We start from the raw sequence: 15,454 nt of genomic DNA, 5'->3' as shown, positions 1-15,454 counted from the left end.
ATATATATCAATGTGTGATGATTCAATGTTCAGAAGTAAAATAGTCATTTCTATTCTTATATTAACCCCCTCGTTGATGAAGATGAACCACGCATCTCACATCTTTCTCTCCACAACATCCAAACCATTACAGCAAAACACATTATAAAAATTGTCGAGTGTAAAAATGAAAAGAAAAAAAATCGCTAGTGCTTATTCAAAATCGTGTTGCTCTAATAAAGAGAGATCTTTACACAAGAGAGGTATATGTATATATAAACAAAAAAAAATGAAACGACATAAAAAAAAATAAGAGCGTTCGTTACACAGAATTCCTCTTATTGACGCCCATCAGCGCCGTTCCCCAAGAGTCACCTGCGCTCCACGGTCTCCGCAGGAAGTTCATAACTAAAATTCGTCGGCGGCAACTCATAAATCGTCGGCGGCTGCTCCATCTCCACCAGCGGCGAGACCATGTTGGCCGGGTGCATGTTCATGTCGGGCGTGGCCTTCTTCACGGCGTCCGGTGAGTCGTACGGCGTCTGCGGGGTGTATGCCGGTGCTACGCTTCCGTCAGCCATGTAATACAAAGCCTGCTCGCTGGGAGAGTGGTATTGACCCAAGTTGATGGGCGGTTGCTCCTTGTCCGCCTCGGCGGCGATGGCGGCCGCTCGCTGTTTCCGGCGGCGGAGGAAGAAGAGGAGGCCGAGCAGACCAACGCCGATGGCTCCAACGCTGACGCCGATACCAATGCCGGCCTTGGCTCCCCCAGAAAGTCCGGAGCTGGGGGCCTTGCTGTTGTCGGATCCGGATCCAGAACCGTCGCCGTCGCTGCCGGAACCGCCTCCAGTAGAACCGGTCGAGGTTGGTAGCACCGTGTGGTTGCTCCATGTGCCGTCAGAGCCTCGGTAGGCCTGGATGAGGCTGCTGTTTGAGACGTAGTAAACCCAAGCCTCGCTAGTGGCCTGATTGTAAGTGACGGCCAGCTCGGCGTTTGCGTCGTCAGCCAAAGGCCACGCCGCTGTGGTCTGGTTGGGCATGTTTTGCCAGATAAAGTTGATGCTGGCAACCTCGTAGAGCCTCCTGTCGCTGCCGATATAAAAGGCAGTGCGAGTGTTGGATTTGTCGACGGCGGCGCCAAGACCTCCAGGCTTGCCATTCCAGGCGGGAAGAGAGAACTTGGGCTTCACATCGGGGTCAATACCGATCTTGGAGGGCGCCGTTTTGTTTGTGGGAGCATTCTCAATTGCCTCTGGGAAGGCGGCTACAAGGGGGGGTCAGCGTGGGAGCCAGGACAAACGCTTTGTTTGTATGTAAAGCATGGAAAACTGAATGAAACAAGACGAGAGGAGAAAAGACATACTAATGTGCCAGGTGCCATCGGTGTTGTACCGTGAGACTTCGACATCCTTGTCGTTCTTGGGGGTGATGACGGTGATGTTGTTGGTGCCGGAATGCAGCGAGGCCAGCGCCTGGCTAAACGTGGGATCCTGCGACACGGCGCCGTAGTAGTTCCAATCCGTTTTGGTGGTGTAGGACAGCTGATGGACCTGGCTGTCCTTGTCGTGATAGTAGACTCGGTATCCGGCAGTGCTGCCCAACAGCTCGACGGAGAGGCCGGTGTTGGGGTGGATGTCTGTGACATTTGCCGTATCCGAGATAGTGTACTCGCCCTGCTGGATAAAGGTGCCGGACTCAGGATCACAATTGTAAAAGCCGTTCATGATTTTCCCATCGGCTGAGTGCCAGAAGATGGAGGCCTTTTTTGTTACAATGATTAGCAAATATCCCCCGACTGTCAGGCATCCATCACATGTATGCAGATCATATTATCAGGGCCCAATAATTGATGATTTCTCCCCCGCCATGATCATCACACCCCTCAGAAAAAGTGAAAAAGAAAACATGTTTTTACTTACCACCACCTTTTGTGAATCCCACCAGCCCGTGGCTGCTATGCTGCCGCCCTTCTTGGGCTGGTTCGTCGTCTTCAGCACATTGGGATTCGACGTGGGAAACAGCGGCGCCCCGTCAATCTGAGCGTTGCAGTTGTTGACCCAGATCTCGCCCGTCTTGGGATCCTGCGTGCCAATCTGGGCGCCCTTGTCTGGGCCCGGGTAAAAGGCGTACATGGACGTGCCGCTGGCAGTGCCAATGAGGCTGCTGGCCGCCAGCACGGCCACGCTCCAGCTCCTGGCCATGTTCATGATGATTATGATTATGGGTGATGAGATGAGGTGAAAGTCGATACGATAACGGTATCCCGCAGCTCAAGCTCAAGCAAGCAACGGAACCGCTTAGCTCAGCGTTCCCGCTCTCCGCTCAACAAGGTAGCAAGAGAGGAGGAGAAAGCGGATGGATTACCCAAAAGTATAAAACGAATGAATCGAAGAGAAGATGGAGAAAGGAGAAGAAGAAGAAAAAAAGAGGAGCAAGAGGTAGACGCGAGAGAGAGGAAGAAAGACTACGAGACCAGAGAAAAAACGCCCGTCAGATCCCCCGAAAAAGAGCGGTGCCACTAAACTGGGGCAAGCATCAGCATCAGCATCAGCATCAGAAGGGAAGAGAAAAAAAGGTGGGAGGCGATTCCAAAAGAACAGCTCGGCTAAAGAGAACGGTACGGTCGTCTATTAATAATGACTGGGGCATGCATCTTATACCCCAAAGCATACAAATCGCTGGCGTTGTCCGTTTTGGCGCGGGACCCCCAAGGCCAATCCGTCAGCCCTGTAAGTATCAACAACGGTCGACGAGGATGCTGTGATGTGCTGGGCTGGGCTGTGAGTGTGATGGTATCCTGGAATCCTGCTTGCCCTGCAGACTGGACCACGCAGGTATCCTGTATCCTGGAACCTATAATCCAACGTGATCAATCTAATTCGTATCCACCGCGCTGCCAGGCTGTGACCCCTGCAAGTTTGCCAGAGACAGGGGCTGAATGGATTGAGCCCTACCAGGCTAGCAGATTACGAGGCCCAGCTACGGAGGATATCATATTATAAGCTATGGTTCGTCCAACCCCCCCTGGATCGCCGACCTGGCCTCGTTACTGCAAAGTCGTGGGAGCTTTAGCCCGAGTACGGTGGTTCGGGACAACAGTAGTGGTAATCCGTAGTTGGAGTTAGTCTCTGTAGCAGGCATTATCAGATGCTTTTTTCTTTTGTTCCTTACCTAGGTATGTTTTCGTTTTGCTGTCTGTCTGATTAAACAATCACTGACTAAACTCATGTTACTGACTCAATCTCACAACCCACAACCCACACCTTGAACTCATAGTTTGTGCTTGTGTTATTTTGTCATTTCATGCATATACGAGTTACGCCAGCGCATCCAAATAAAATAAAATAAAAAGTATACATGTACATATGTAATCATAATTACCTTAATTAGCCTTGTTTACTTCTCTTTTTTCCCTTTTTTATTCCCTGCTCTTCTCCGTACACCACTCGCACACCCTCAACAAAAAATTGAGGCTCTGTTTTGCCTAGCCCGGCCTCCAAATCTTTCCCTTGTCCCGCCACACCCGCCGCCTCTCTCCTTTTTCTGCCGCTTTTTTTTCCTCCATTCTCCTCACACACAATGAGACATTGCTGTCCTGCTAGCAGTACTTTTGGTAAAGTAGAACCTGTATTCCATGCTCATGTGGCTTGTACACGCCACCTCTGCGGTACCGCGCTCTCGCCCGCAAAAGACGCCCAGCGTGCCGTATTCCGGTAGACCCACGTACTCGCCGGCGCGCAACAACCTTCTCCCGCGGATCGGCAAACGCTCTGTCAGATTTTAATGCGCTTTAGCGGCTGCGCCAAGCCCTGAATTATAATTAGGACCCAAGCCACAGGCTACAGTCGTCCATGACTAAGCCGGTCCGAGCCTAGTCAGCCCAACCAAAAGACCCAAACAGGGACTAGCCTGGAGCCCTATTCTAAATTGTTTTGTTTCTCCAGTCTCCAGGGTAGGCCAAGCCAGGGTAGTTCAGGGTAGTTTCAGGGCCTCGAAGGATTCAACTGAACTACTGTAACTGAGATGCATCTGCTAGTGGCGCGACTGCCGCTCGCTGCGGTTGTTTCGTCCCATCGCGTGGCTGCAAATTAAAAATAATCTGCAATAAATACTAGTAGTCGCCGACCCCCTTGGCCTTCAGTTTCAGCTTCGTGTTCGCCATTTGTTCGGGCATATGCATGGAGGTGACTGATATTTCCTATATCCGGTTGGGCTGAACGAAGCCTGAGTCAGCTTGGCCGCCCCCAAAGAGCCTCATAAGCCTTCTACTTACCCGGCAACAGCCATTATTTGTTTGTTCGAAAGAAAGAACTGAATTATTATTTTACTGCTGATTTTCATGTTGATCAGTTGCCTAGTATCTATGCATGTTTTAGCCGTGAAATAAGCATATACTATCATTAATGTTGTGCTGAATATGGGGTAATCATAACTAGCAAAACAGCAACCCAACCACCAAAACACCAAAAAAGTCACATCACATCAAATCAAATCAAACACAGTTTCAACACTCTCAACATTCCCATCCCCATCACAGACGCAATCCCAATCCAAAACATACTTCCCACCGCAAACACCGCAAGATAAAACGTCTCAACCGGCCTATCAACAAACGAACCCACAAACAACCCTCGTCCACTCCCCTCCTTCTTCGTCATCTTATCCATCTCCGGCACATACTTGAAATCCATCTTCGACAACCTCCCTCCAAGCCCCTTCCTGCTATTCACAATAGCATCATACAGTGTCATTCTGAAATATCGCACCGCCGCCTCGTCTGCGCCAGGGATCCATCTCTGCGCCAGGGCTAACACTCGCACAAACCAACAGTGGCCCTTCCAGCACACATACGCCAACATCCCAGGCCTTCCAAGTCCTAGAGAATCGCTCAGGGCGTCGCCGTTGAGGACGCGACTCCCAGCCTCGATGAAGCCCTCCGAGATGTGAAACGGAGCCATGTCCTTGACCGTCTCCATGAGATTATGCCCGATAATCAGCGAGTTCGCAGTGACGCTCCGTTCGTGAAGCAATAGGCTCTCCATGGTGGCTTTGGCCTGGGCCACACTCGCGAAATACTCGGTGGGAGTCGCCAAAAGATAACCGACATAACGAAATAGGGCGATATAGTCTTCCTTTTCTTGTTCTGTGGGAAACACGCCCATCTGCGGCAGCTGAAACCACATCGGATTGCACGAATACGTCGTGATGCTGTGTACCGAGTCCAGAATATTAACAGGCACTCCATACGTGGCCACGTCGAAATAGTCGGGTCGAGTCTCTACCAGTCTAACAATTCGCTCCCTCACCGCGGCATGAAGCAGACGAACTCGAATCGTCGTTGTGTGGCCTTGGCCTCCCGGCTGAATCGACTCGAGACTCGACGTAACTTGCAGAAGATGTTGAAACGTTTCCAGCAGTCGACGAACCAGCACCTTTGGCGAGAACCCCCCTGTTCGCATCAGAACCTCGATAACGCCCGGCGCCGCAGAGTTCTCTCCAAAGAAAGCCTGCAGCAAAAAGCCCACCATATTAGCTGCAGCATAGCGGTAGAAGAATTCCTGTCCACGCTCAATCTGCTCCCAGTCCACCCACTCCGGCACCGTATGAACATCTTTCCAGAGTCTATCCAGCGTTTCGTCTTCGGCGTGATGATCCCGGAGAACGGCGTACATGTCGAAGCCACCAGGACAAAGCGTGGGCTTGACTGCTGCATCTCTCTTCAACTCTCTCGCAATCTGCTGCAGTTTCTTGACGGCATCGTGGCCCAGTGTGTCGTACTCGTGGCGCAGGGGATCGGTCTTTTCTCGAGGCAAATGAAGGTCTGTCCACTGAAATGTGTAGTTTCCCACCGTGTGGAATGCCATGGCGGTGCTGACTTGGCGCTTGAACAGATTTCGAGATGTATCAACACACAACTCTGGGCCGCATGGGGGTCAAGGCCTTTTTACAACACCCAAAGGTGGCTGTTCTCTACGATGAACATATATAAAGCATACCAGTTCTATACACCACATTTCAAGACAACCCATTGACCCCCATTATGCCCTTGAACTAACGAGTCGGAGCCAGAGACAGCCAACAAACACATCAAATTACGCCCTCAACTGAGCTATACGAAGCTGAACTTCCCTCAACAAAGCCAACACCACTACCAACATGCTGAAGATTTGCGTGCACGCAATACTTCTGCAATGCATACAGAATGAACAATTTGCACTAATGTCATTCATACACCGTACACAACGCATTGTCGACAAACCAACACTCCGATTCTCCCCTTTCGCCACCATCCCATGTCACGGCCAACAGACTTTCACCATCACAATACCGTCCAAACGTATTGCCACAGCCTCTTCGGGCCACGCCGGTTCCATCCCATCTCCTTAGCGCCACCCGATCTCACGTTTCACCCACCCAACAGCCACCAACGTCTTTTCATTCCCTTTGCTCACCTGAAATGCCCACGCGTCCGAATTGAAACAAAATTCATTCAGTATTGCACATAAATGACTTGAAATCACAGTGACTCTCCATACCTATTCAACTGAGACAGAACGTCATCCGTTATGCTCACATGTCACTCCGTGTCAAAATCTTGGAATCAAGAAGCTCCTTCAGTTCAGCCAACTAATTCCAGGAGACGAAAAAAAACTCACGCGTAGATCCTCACCGTGCATTCGTTGGCCGAAGCTTACCGCCACACCTAGATGGAACAATGCTCGTTTTCAAACTTGTTTCCGGATATACCCTTTAATAAGATCCAAGGCGGTGATGATGGCTTCGAGGTTCTCGATCCATCCAGCTAGCCAATTCCGTAATGCCATCGTAGTAGGACAAGAAAATCAACCCATATCTCAAAATATCCCCTTTGCCGGCTTTTCATTCGGGGCTTATTCGCAGTGACAGTCTATTGAGGAGCCATCCTAAAAATCGGCCCCTTTGGCTGGTGGTCCGTCCTCCTCTAGCATCATCCTGTTGCCCTGTTTGTGGATTTAGCGGTATGATTGATTCAGTTCATTGTAGTGCTGGAACGGACAATATGTCATGATATATATAGTCCAAAGGTCAAGGCGCTGTGAGCAGGCATCGTCATATGCTCCTTCATAGTGATGAATTGCAGAGGCAAAATCCATCACCATGTCCAATATCAAAGCAGTGCAGCCAGAGCATATCACCGTCCTCCTACCTGACATGTTCCAAACCTTCCTCAAGCAAGCACCACAAGTAAATCCTCATTATGAAGCTGTCAAAGTGGAGTCTGAAGAAGCACTGGGCAGGTAAATTCTAGCACTTCTTTTCCCTGCTTGTTTTTGTGTCGTATCACTCATCACCGGCATCCCACGTGCTGATAGTCTTGTCAAAGATTCTGTGCCTTTGGGCCGAAAATGAAAAAGAAGATTAACAAATGCGATTTCTCGTATTTCTGCGCCATTGCTGCTCCGCATGCTTCTCGATCGAGGTTTCGAACGTTGTGTGACTGGGGAAACTGGGTAAGCAAGAGTCATGATGAGCCAAACAATTCACCCCTGAAGGAGCCCTACTAATCGAGCATCATGACTCTCCACAGGTCTTTCCATACGATGACAGTAAGCTCATTCATCTCTTGATGACTGCAGTTACCTAACGACAGTTTTAGTGTTTGACAATGGACACCTACGCGATCGACCGGAGGAGTCCCAGCTCGTGATGGAGAGCTTGATGATGCCCCTGCTGAGCGGTGCCTCAAAAAAAGGCATGAACACCAAAGGTCGCCTGCGGATTGTACAATTCCACGATACTGTTGTCAAAAGAATGGCCATGGTATGTTAACCACGGTGCTATATCGTATCAGCCTTCCCATCACCTCTGCTAACAGACCACGTCACAAGAAAACACCCACCGGTACGATCCTCACCATCCACCGTAGCATCGCATCCCATATTAACAGCCTCGCTCAGGCGTCCAACGGAGATTTGCCCTCGCAATGCAAGATTATTGCCGAGGCGCACTCGTTCAGATCGACAACCAGTTTTCCGGAAAACGCCCCACGCTCGAAGAAATCGCCATGATCCGCCGAGAATCCGCGGGCTGCAAACCCCTATACCACCTGGTCGAGTATGCGCATTGCCTCCGGGTGCCGGACGATGTGTTTGACCACCCGGTCATTCAGGAGCTGGAAAATATGGGCATGGACATGGTAGCCATGTAAGATTCTGCCTAAATACTGGTACATGTTTGGCGTTCCATTCTCACAGAATCATGCGCAGATCAAATGACATTCTGTCTTACCGCAAAGAACAAGTCAGCATTTAATCTCTCTCCCGCTCCCCTTTTCATATGACAGAGGCTTACTATCGGGCAGGCAGAGGGAGTGCCGCACAACATGGTCACGGTCTGTCGACTCAATGGACTATCGGCACAAAAAGCATTTGACAAGGTAGGCAAACTCCTTGAAGACCGCTACCGGCGTTGGGACAGGGCAGAGGCCAGTGTGCCGAGCTGGGGAGAGGAGACCGATGTCCAAGTCCAAAAGTACATCGAGGGGATCAAATGCGTAGTCAGAGCTAATCTCAACTGGAGGTGAGTGGCAACTCTGCGCCCATGGCGATCTGTGTCTCGCGGGACTGACGTCTGAATAGTTTTAAATCCGAGCGTTACCTGGGCTCTAAGCCCGACGTGGTTCGAGCGACTCGAAAACTTCAAATTTTGGCGGATTCGCCGGCTATAGATGCGCAACCAAAGCTGTTTGACAGAGCCCTTTTACTTGAGATTTCATTCTTGCTAGGCATTTGTTTTTCCTTGAGGATAATCTTCCCCTGGCAATTGTTTTTTGGTTAATGCTTGGCATTGCGTGGGAATCTTTTTTTATTGTGAATTTTTTTCCTCAATAATTGTCTGTTTCATCCTTGCTCTTGCGAAAGAGATTGCAGCCCGTCCTATGGGGGAATCGTTAGACAAGCGTAATCACTATACCATGTTATTTGTTATTCGAGAATCACAAATCAAAGCATTGTTTCGCAACTTGCGACCGAATGTATTTCGCAGTGAATAGGTTTTCGATCACTAATAAGATCGCTGCTGCTGCCGTTTTTGCGACGGACTTTTGATCACCGGGGCCGGCGAAATTGGGAAACTGGGTCTCGGTTCATCCACTTTGGTCCGCGGCTCCAGAAGCATATTTTGACAGGTCCGTGTGTTTTGACGTCTCGGAATGTCCATTGCTGGAGTTCGCCGCAGTGCTTTGACCTCGAGGCGATCAAGCCCTCGCCCCTCCACGGGTTGTTCAAATCCCTGGAGGTGTAGGCGGTGTCGTTAACCTTGTCCGCCCTGTCCGCCCTGCCCTGTGGTTGTCAGGATATTGAGGACCGTGCTTGTCCAGGGGCGCCATGATTACATAGCCATTTTTCATGGCGGCAATGAGGCGCGTGTCTAAATGTCCGATGCCAATGCCGGTCTTCTAAGCCCAAGCGAACGCCGAATCAAGCCCCTGTCCTGCTGATGCTTTGCACATAAATGCGCCCCTCAAAAACGGCGAAGCACCAATGCCTCATACAGCGTCATATCTGTAGAGTTGATTTGAGGCTCTTTGTTCTGAAACGTCGCGTAAATGGTGGGATGCTGCCAGTTCAACGTGAACACGCAGGGGTGACCCATGCTGTGCCTGAACAGGGCTGTACCTGCATTCACAGGGCTGGCTCACTGAGAAATTTGGGGGCTAGAACAACGGTGACACGCGGATGAAACGCTGTTGGCCTGCCGCCGTTGGGTCGGTCGGGTGTGGGTGGGCGAGGAGGTGATTGGCTTGTTTGGCATTCCTTTAGTTTTCCTTGTCGACGTGCTGCTGTTGAGATTTCTACAGTATGCGTCGTGGGAAACACGTGTTTCTCGTTGAGCAGATCAGATGTGGTGTCAACCTGTTCAGAATCGCTGTAATCGGACATGGTTGGTATCTTGTAGGGGACGACTCTTCAAACCCGTTGAAGAAAAAGGCTGTGATACTTACCGTTGTGTATATACTAGCGTGTCTATGGGTGGCTGACGTTTATTCTTCCTTTGTGTGAATAGTAAAACAAAAAACCAGGTTGAACAGTAGGGCGACATTGATGGGGATTGTTTGTGGTATGGAGGCAATGAATGTAACAAAGATGGCGACAAGAGTTGATATCGGCAATGTCAAACTATCGAGATGTTCGTCGATAGCTAGTATCCTAGAGTAACAGGGTAGGCTAGAACATTAGTGTTGGCCCATTCCAAACGAGGATCCCTCACCAGCTCACCCTCGACCTGCTGGTGTCTTCTTGGAGTTTGTCCTGTTATCATCGAATGATACGTGACACGTGTGGAATCTGTGCCATGTTGGTCTTTCTTGAACTGGGTAGCCGGTGGGCTAGACTAACGCAGAGGATATCCTGAGCACTGCTCCGGGGCATGGATCGTGTGGGGGAGAAGTCGACCTTTCGAGAAAGGAATTGGATTCTTTCTGGCTCTTGGGGCAGATTCTGCATGCTCCAATCAGGTTAGAAGACGTTGCAAAACGGTCAAATGGAACGGGCTCGATACTGCGTTGGCAAAGAGTTGCCAGTACCTTTGCTCCAAAACATCTTCCCTAGAGCTTCATATCAAAGCAATCGTCATTGGGTCGAGTTGTGCGACTGGCAGCATGTGAAAGAACGATCGTGGTGATATCTATGCAGCGCAGGTTAGTGATCATCACATCGTGCCTCTGCTACGGATAGCTTATAGATGAACAAAAGGGCTGCACAGACCCAAGTGTTGTTGGCAAAGAGGATGGAATCATTGGATGGAATCAAATTGCGAGAGCAGGCTACAGAGGACTGGTATCTGGAAACGATGGAAAGGGCTTCCCCTGGCGCCAAAGTGCTTGAAGCTGACGAAGTTGGTGGCCAGTGAAGATGAGGATAGGAGCATCTCGAAGAAATTGGTAGAGTATCGATGCGGGTTTCTTGATGTAGATGGAAGCGATGAAAGCGATGAAGGCGATTGAGAAATTCAAAGATGAGTGCAATGACGGAGAGTGTTTGGCGATTGCCAGAGGAAGGAATCAGACCGCCCAAGGACTGGAATTCTGCCGGGCAGGTGGTAGCGCAAGGCTGCTAAACATCAAGGTACCTTGGGTATCAACACATCATTTCCCCGATAGAATAGCAAAATGTTCATATAGGAAATATTTTGGAAGTATTTGAAAATACAAATATGAATATGGGGTATATTTATGATCTATATCGCGCTATTTAATTTGGTGTTTTATTTTATACCCCTAAGTGTTTGATATTGTAACCCTATGGCCGATATGAATACCAGCTTTTCAGGCCATGAGGACGATTATTTTTTGTTAACAAAAAATTAAATAGTAAACAGATATTTGGAAATATTGAGATATAAATCTAGCATCTGGAAGCTGGGTGTCGGCGACCTTATTGACAAGCTGAATGAATTTTTGGTGTGCTTCGTGACCTCATGACTGACCCGTGACCGCCTTCGCACTACCTCTCTTCTCTTCACGCAAACCTCTGCCTAGCATCATCCAGGCTACCCCTTTGTCGTCGTCTCAACACTTTGCCCCCCAACTTCTCCGATTCTAGCGACGGTAGCTTATCTCAACTGTCAAGCCTCCTCTATTGCCGACCATGGAATCATCACGCCGAACAAGGTTGTCCCTCGTAGGGCGGACGTAAGGCGAACACGCCACCTGCGTCCACGCCCCCAAAGATCGGGTCACGATCGAGCCAATGCGGCGGTGATCTACCTGAGACGTTGAAACAAACTCATTAGTCTGGCCGAGAGTTCCAACAAGCGCCTACCGGTCAGTTCCCGCCCCATCCTCTTCTCTGCACTTCTGCCGTATTGCGCCCTGTCCCCGGACAGGTGATGCTTCATTGCTGCGCGTTGCACTCCCCCAGTTCACCCCTCTTTCTACCCCTCTCATTGGAGGGCCAAACACAAGCAAAAAGTACCTCAACTAATCGTCACAAACTTGTTCAGCCAGTTCACATCCTTGCGTCAGCTCCACGCAAAATACGCCACGCAGTCCACGGCCTCGTCCTTGTCCGATATGCACGATAGTTGACTAGGTGCTTGCATTCTCAACCTTTGATGGGCACGTTCCATGTTCAAGAGCTGATAGACTCTTGAATCAGAGAAACAGCTTGATTCGATACACTCAGCGCCTTGGTTCTGGCCAAACACATGGCACCCTATCTTGATGGTTTGCCATCCCCCCTTTTAGACACTACTCGATCTACGATGGCGTGGGGAAACTGGGACTGGGTCCAATTTTCTGAAGAAAGCAATCCAATGGCAATAAGTAAAGCCCCCCCCTAACAATACAGAGTTTAATGTTTTGCCTTTCTTGGTATTCAATCTCCACCTAGGCAGTGTTGAGTTCAGTGAGCCAACGAAAAGTAATGTGACAGTAGACCTCCTTATTTCGACGCAAGTCAAACTGTATAAGTCAATGGACGGATTGTCGCTGGCATAGATAGGTACGTGGGCAATATTCTACCTGGCACGCCAATCTTCAGACCATTATTACGTTGGAACATGGAGGCAGACTACAGTTGCAGTCATATGTTCGTCACGTCTTTGGTACAAAGCTGCTCATCCTCGTTCATATACGACCCAGCATACGGCCAGAAGCTGTCAGAATATCAAAATAGCCCCCGTGACGTCGAGCGGTTTGACGCAGCTCCCAGTTCATTATCCTGTCTAGCGGAACACCGAGACTTGTTGAAACTCAATATCAGCCCAGAGATGGCGCATCGGGGCATATATCCCGGCAAAGCTCGTCCAGAGCATGAGGTAAGCTGATCACCAGGGACTTGCCGGAGCCGCCACGGACACAGTAACTTCCGGAAGATCTGATGAGTCGACCCCCTCTCCAGTACCGGAACATCTGCCATCAGGAGCCCAGGGGTGTGCCAGTTACAGCACATCGCCTAGTGCCGACAGGCTTCCTGGCGATACGATGGGTGATGGCCCGACTATACATGTCATTATATGGCCGCAGGCTTTCGACAGCTCTCTGATGGACGCCATAGGAGCAATCATGAAAACTGAAATAGGTCAAAATTAGAGACATAAAAAAAGCTATGGGGATGAACCGCAACTTACAGACAGCTGGACAAATGAATACCAGGCTACCTTTCTCTGACGCCTTCGATGGTGTGCTTGGCGCGCTATCCAAAGAAAGGAGTGAAGTATATCGCCTGTATTTGTGATAAACTCTAACCGCCTCATGGGTCCGTCTTCTTCGCGGAACCAGGTTCTCGCCCTGAGAGTGTGAAATAGAGGTGCCCAACCAGCTCTCAGACGCTGACTCAACAAATTTCCCGAGTCCAGATGAGAGGGGTATGACGGGCTGGCTTAAGCACCACGGCTGCTGATCTCTGTCCAGTTCGTGCTCGACTGAGTAGTGCCACCGCCATTGGTCTCTGCGAAGTTTCGTGTGCTCGACTGAGTATCACCGTTCGTCTATAAATCGGCGGTCTCCCCCCCTGCATCGGCTTGCATCTTCTCATCCGACTTTCATCTAACTCTTCAACTGCATTCAGCTCGTGTCTTCTTATTCCTTAGCTATCATAGTTAAGACACCAAGATGTATAGGTTAAACCTCACCCCCGCAGGTACTCATGCTAACATGGACATCCCTAGTCGCACACCACTTCGAGATGAATTTTTATGGCATCGAGCTAAGTCCCCTCCAGGCCCTCTGTCGCCCTGGTGATCATGACGAAGCCGAAATGCATGACAGTGCTTGGGATGTGAAGCATTTCCCAGAATGGCTTCAGGTCATATCATTTTATCAGGGCGAAAAACCAAAGAGCCTAGAGGCAAACACTGTGAAGAAGAAGGACAAGGGAAAAAAGAAAGCCAGGGGAAGAAAGAAGGGCAAGGGAAAAAAGAAGGACAAAGGAAAAAGTCCTATGCCACAGGGTACTCCATCGGTCTGCACATCTGGCTCTGACCCCCAGAGTTCAAGCGTCGATTCCGAGCCTTCTTCATCCGGTACATCAGGCAGCATGATGTACGCCGGCATCTTCATGTGGCCGAGACTTCGGGCAACCACATCCCAGGCATCTACTACGGGTGAGAGTCCAAGCACTCTGAGTGAGACTTCAAGCAATCCGAGTGAGAGTTCAAGCACTTCGAGTGAGAGTTCAATCACTCCGAGTGATAGTCCAAACACTCCGAGCGCTCCCGCGCCAATTTTTCCGTTTGCACAGGCAGTCAATCTAGGTGGAGGTTATAATCTTTCCTGGTGGCACTTTCACATGCCCACTTTCAATCTTCCCATACAGCCTCATCCAGGATGTGCCACTGGCTTTGACAGGCCACCCTTTCCGTTTCCGAGCCCGCACCAGCCGCCCATACCAGGGGGGAACAAAGCATCGGTTTTCAAAAAAATGTATCATCACATATTTGAAGTCTTTCAGGGATGGAAATTTACTGCCGTCGAAGTCGCACGATATTCCCACGACCGCACAAATGAGGCAATTTCTTTCGGCGGCTTTCCATCGTGGGAGTACAGAATTGAGACAATATGCTATCTTCCAGCAAAAGACGATGGCACCGAGGGAATTCCACCACTTCCACTAACGGTTCCAAATGTACCGATTTTGGATTTGGATCAGTACATCGTGGGTAACTATGTGCCCATTAAGGACTGCAGAGCCGATACCTACAGATACTGCTCAGTGCATCTCTTTTTTAGTTCGATGCAGGGCAGAGGCGACGCCAAGTGCTTCTCATATCACAACGACAAGATGTATTTCAACCAAATGATAGAGCTACAGTTGGACGTTGAGTCGTTGGCCCGTAGAGTGGCCGTTGCTTTGGCGCTTCTGCATTGGGTCGCCTGCATCGACGCCCGTGGAGTCCAATTTTTCCTGTTTAGCTCATGGAAGAGCGTTAAGAGCCAGCTCTCGCGGGCTGGTTCTCTCCCTCGGGGCCACACCATACTCCGAGTCGGTCACTTTGAGAAAGCCCAGAGAATCGAAATGAATGAAGACGGCGTGCAGTTGGCTGTGGAAGCTGTGAAGCATAGCCTCTACATCCCAAGACCGAATCAGAAGCTGCCGATCCAGAAGCGGACGTGGGACGCTTTTGTCTCCAGCTACATTGGGGCCTCTGATTATATTCTGAGACAGAGGGGAGAGAGACTACGCTTGCCGCGCTGCTTTATTAACCAGGTAATGAACGAGGAGCGGGATTGGTGGCGCCTAGAATGAGCTTTTAATCACATTCCGTGCTTAGGCATGACGAGCGAACGCGATGATTGGGATATTCCGTTCTACAAGGTGGCCGAGATGGTGGTAATGGTAATGGAGGAAGGGGAGTGCGGCGTATACCATCGAGGTACACAGACTTGTTACAAGAGTAGGTTACTGATTAAGACTTTTGGTTACGGGGGCAGGGACAAGTATCAGAACGGAATCAATAAATGGTGTTTTGAAAGCATCGCCCTGTAACACATAAA

At 49.9% G+C, this 15,454-nt stretch overlaps 4 protein-coding genes across 4 annotated transcripts; 2 read left to right on the top strand and 2 right to left on the bottom strand.

The window, feature by feature from the left end:
• Positions 1–350: 350 nt before the first annotated feature.
• V8C40DRAFT_276426 (uncharacterized protein) lies at positions 351–2,111 on the bottom strand (the record flags this gene model as incomplete). The annotated part of the gene is made up of 3 exons (XM_083220835.1): positions 351–1,243; positions 1,343–1,739; positions 1,899–2,111. The coding sequence occupies 3 exons, from the start codon at positions 2,109–2,111 to the stop codon at positions 351–353; spliced, it is 1,503 nt and encodes a 500-aa protein (XP_083070541.1).
• A 2,214-nt stretch (positions 2,112–4,325) lies between these two features.
• On the bottom strand, positions 4,326–5,843 carry V8C40DRAFT_281227 (oxygenase MpaB family protein; the record flags this gene model as incomplete). The annotated part of the gene is made up of 2 exons (XM_083221557.1): positions 4,326–4,340; positions 4,515–5,843. The coding sequence occupies 2 exons, from the start codon at positions 5,841–5,843 to the stop codon at positions 4,326–4,328; spliced, it is 1,344 nt and encodes a 447-aa protein (XP_083070540.1).
• Positions 5,844–7,116: 1,273 nt separating this feature from the next.
• Positions 7,117–8,817, top strand: V8C40DRAFT_281224 (terpene synthase family protein; the record flags this gene model as incomplete). Its single annotated transcript, XM_083221556.1, has 9 exons — positions 7,117–7,256; positions 7,343–7,469; positions 7,547–7,565; positions 7,616–7,779; positions 7,848–7,860; positions 7,917–8,163; positions 8,226–8,259; positions 8,321–8,538; positions 8,598–8,817. The coding sequence occupies 9 exons, from the start codon at positions 7,117–7,119 to the stop codon at positions 8,794–8,796; spliced, it is 1,161 nt and encodes a 386-aa protein (XP_083070539.1). The 3' UTR covers positions 8,797–8,817.
• A 4,829-nt stretch (positions 8,818–13,646) lies between these two features.
• On the top strand, positions 13,647–15,206 carry V8C40DRAFT_281223 (uncharacterized protein; the record flags this gene model as incomplete). Its single annotated transcript, XM_083221555.1, has 1 exon — positions 13,647–15,206. The coding sequence occupies one exon, from the start codon at positions 13,647–13,649 to the stop codon at positions 15,204–15,206; it is 1,560 nt and encodes a 519-aa protein (XP_083070538.1).
• Between the last annotated feature and the right edge of the window lie 248 nt (positions 15,207–15,454).

Source organism: Trichoderma camerunense (assembly GCF_050948025.1).
Source record: "Trichoderma camerunense strain CBS 138272 chromosome Unknown V8C40scaffold_15, whole genome shotgun sequence".
In the NCBI taxonomy this organism is placed as follows: Eukaryota; Fungi; Ascomycota; class Sordariomycetes; order Hypocreales; family Hypocreaceae; genus Trichoderma; species Trichoderma camerunense.
Note: the sequence above shows the minus strand (reverse complement) of the source record. Positions and strands in the feature narration are given on the sequence as shown.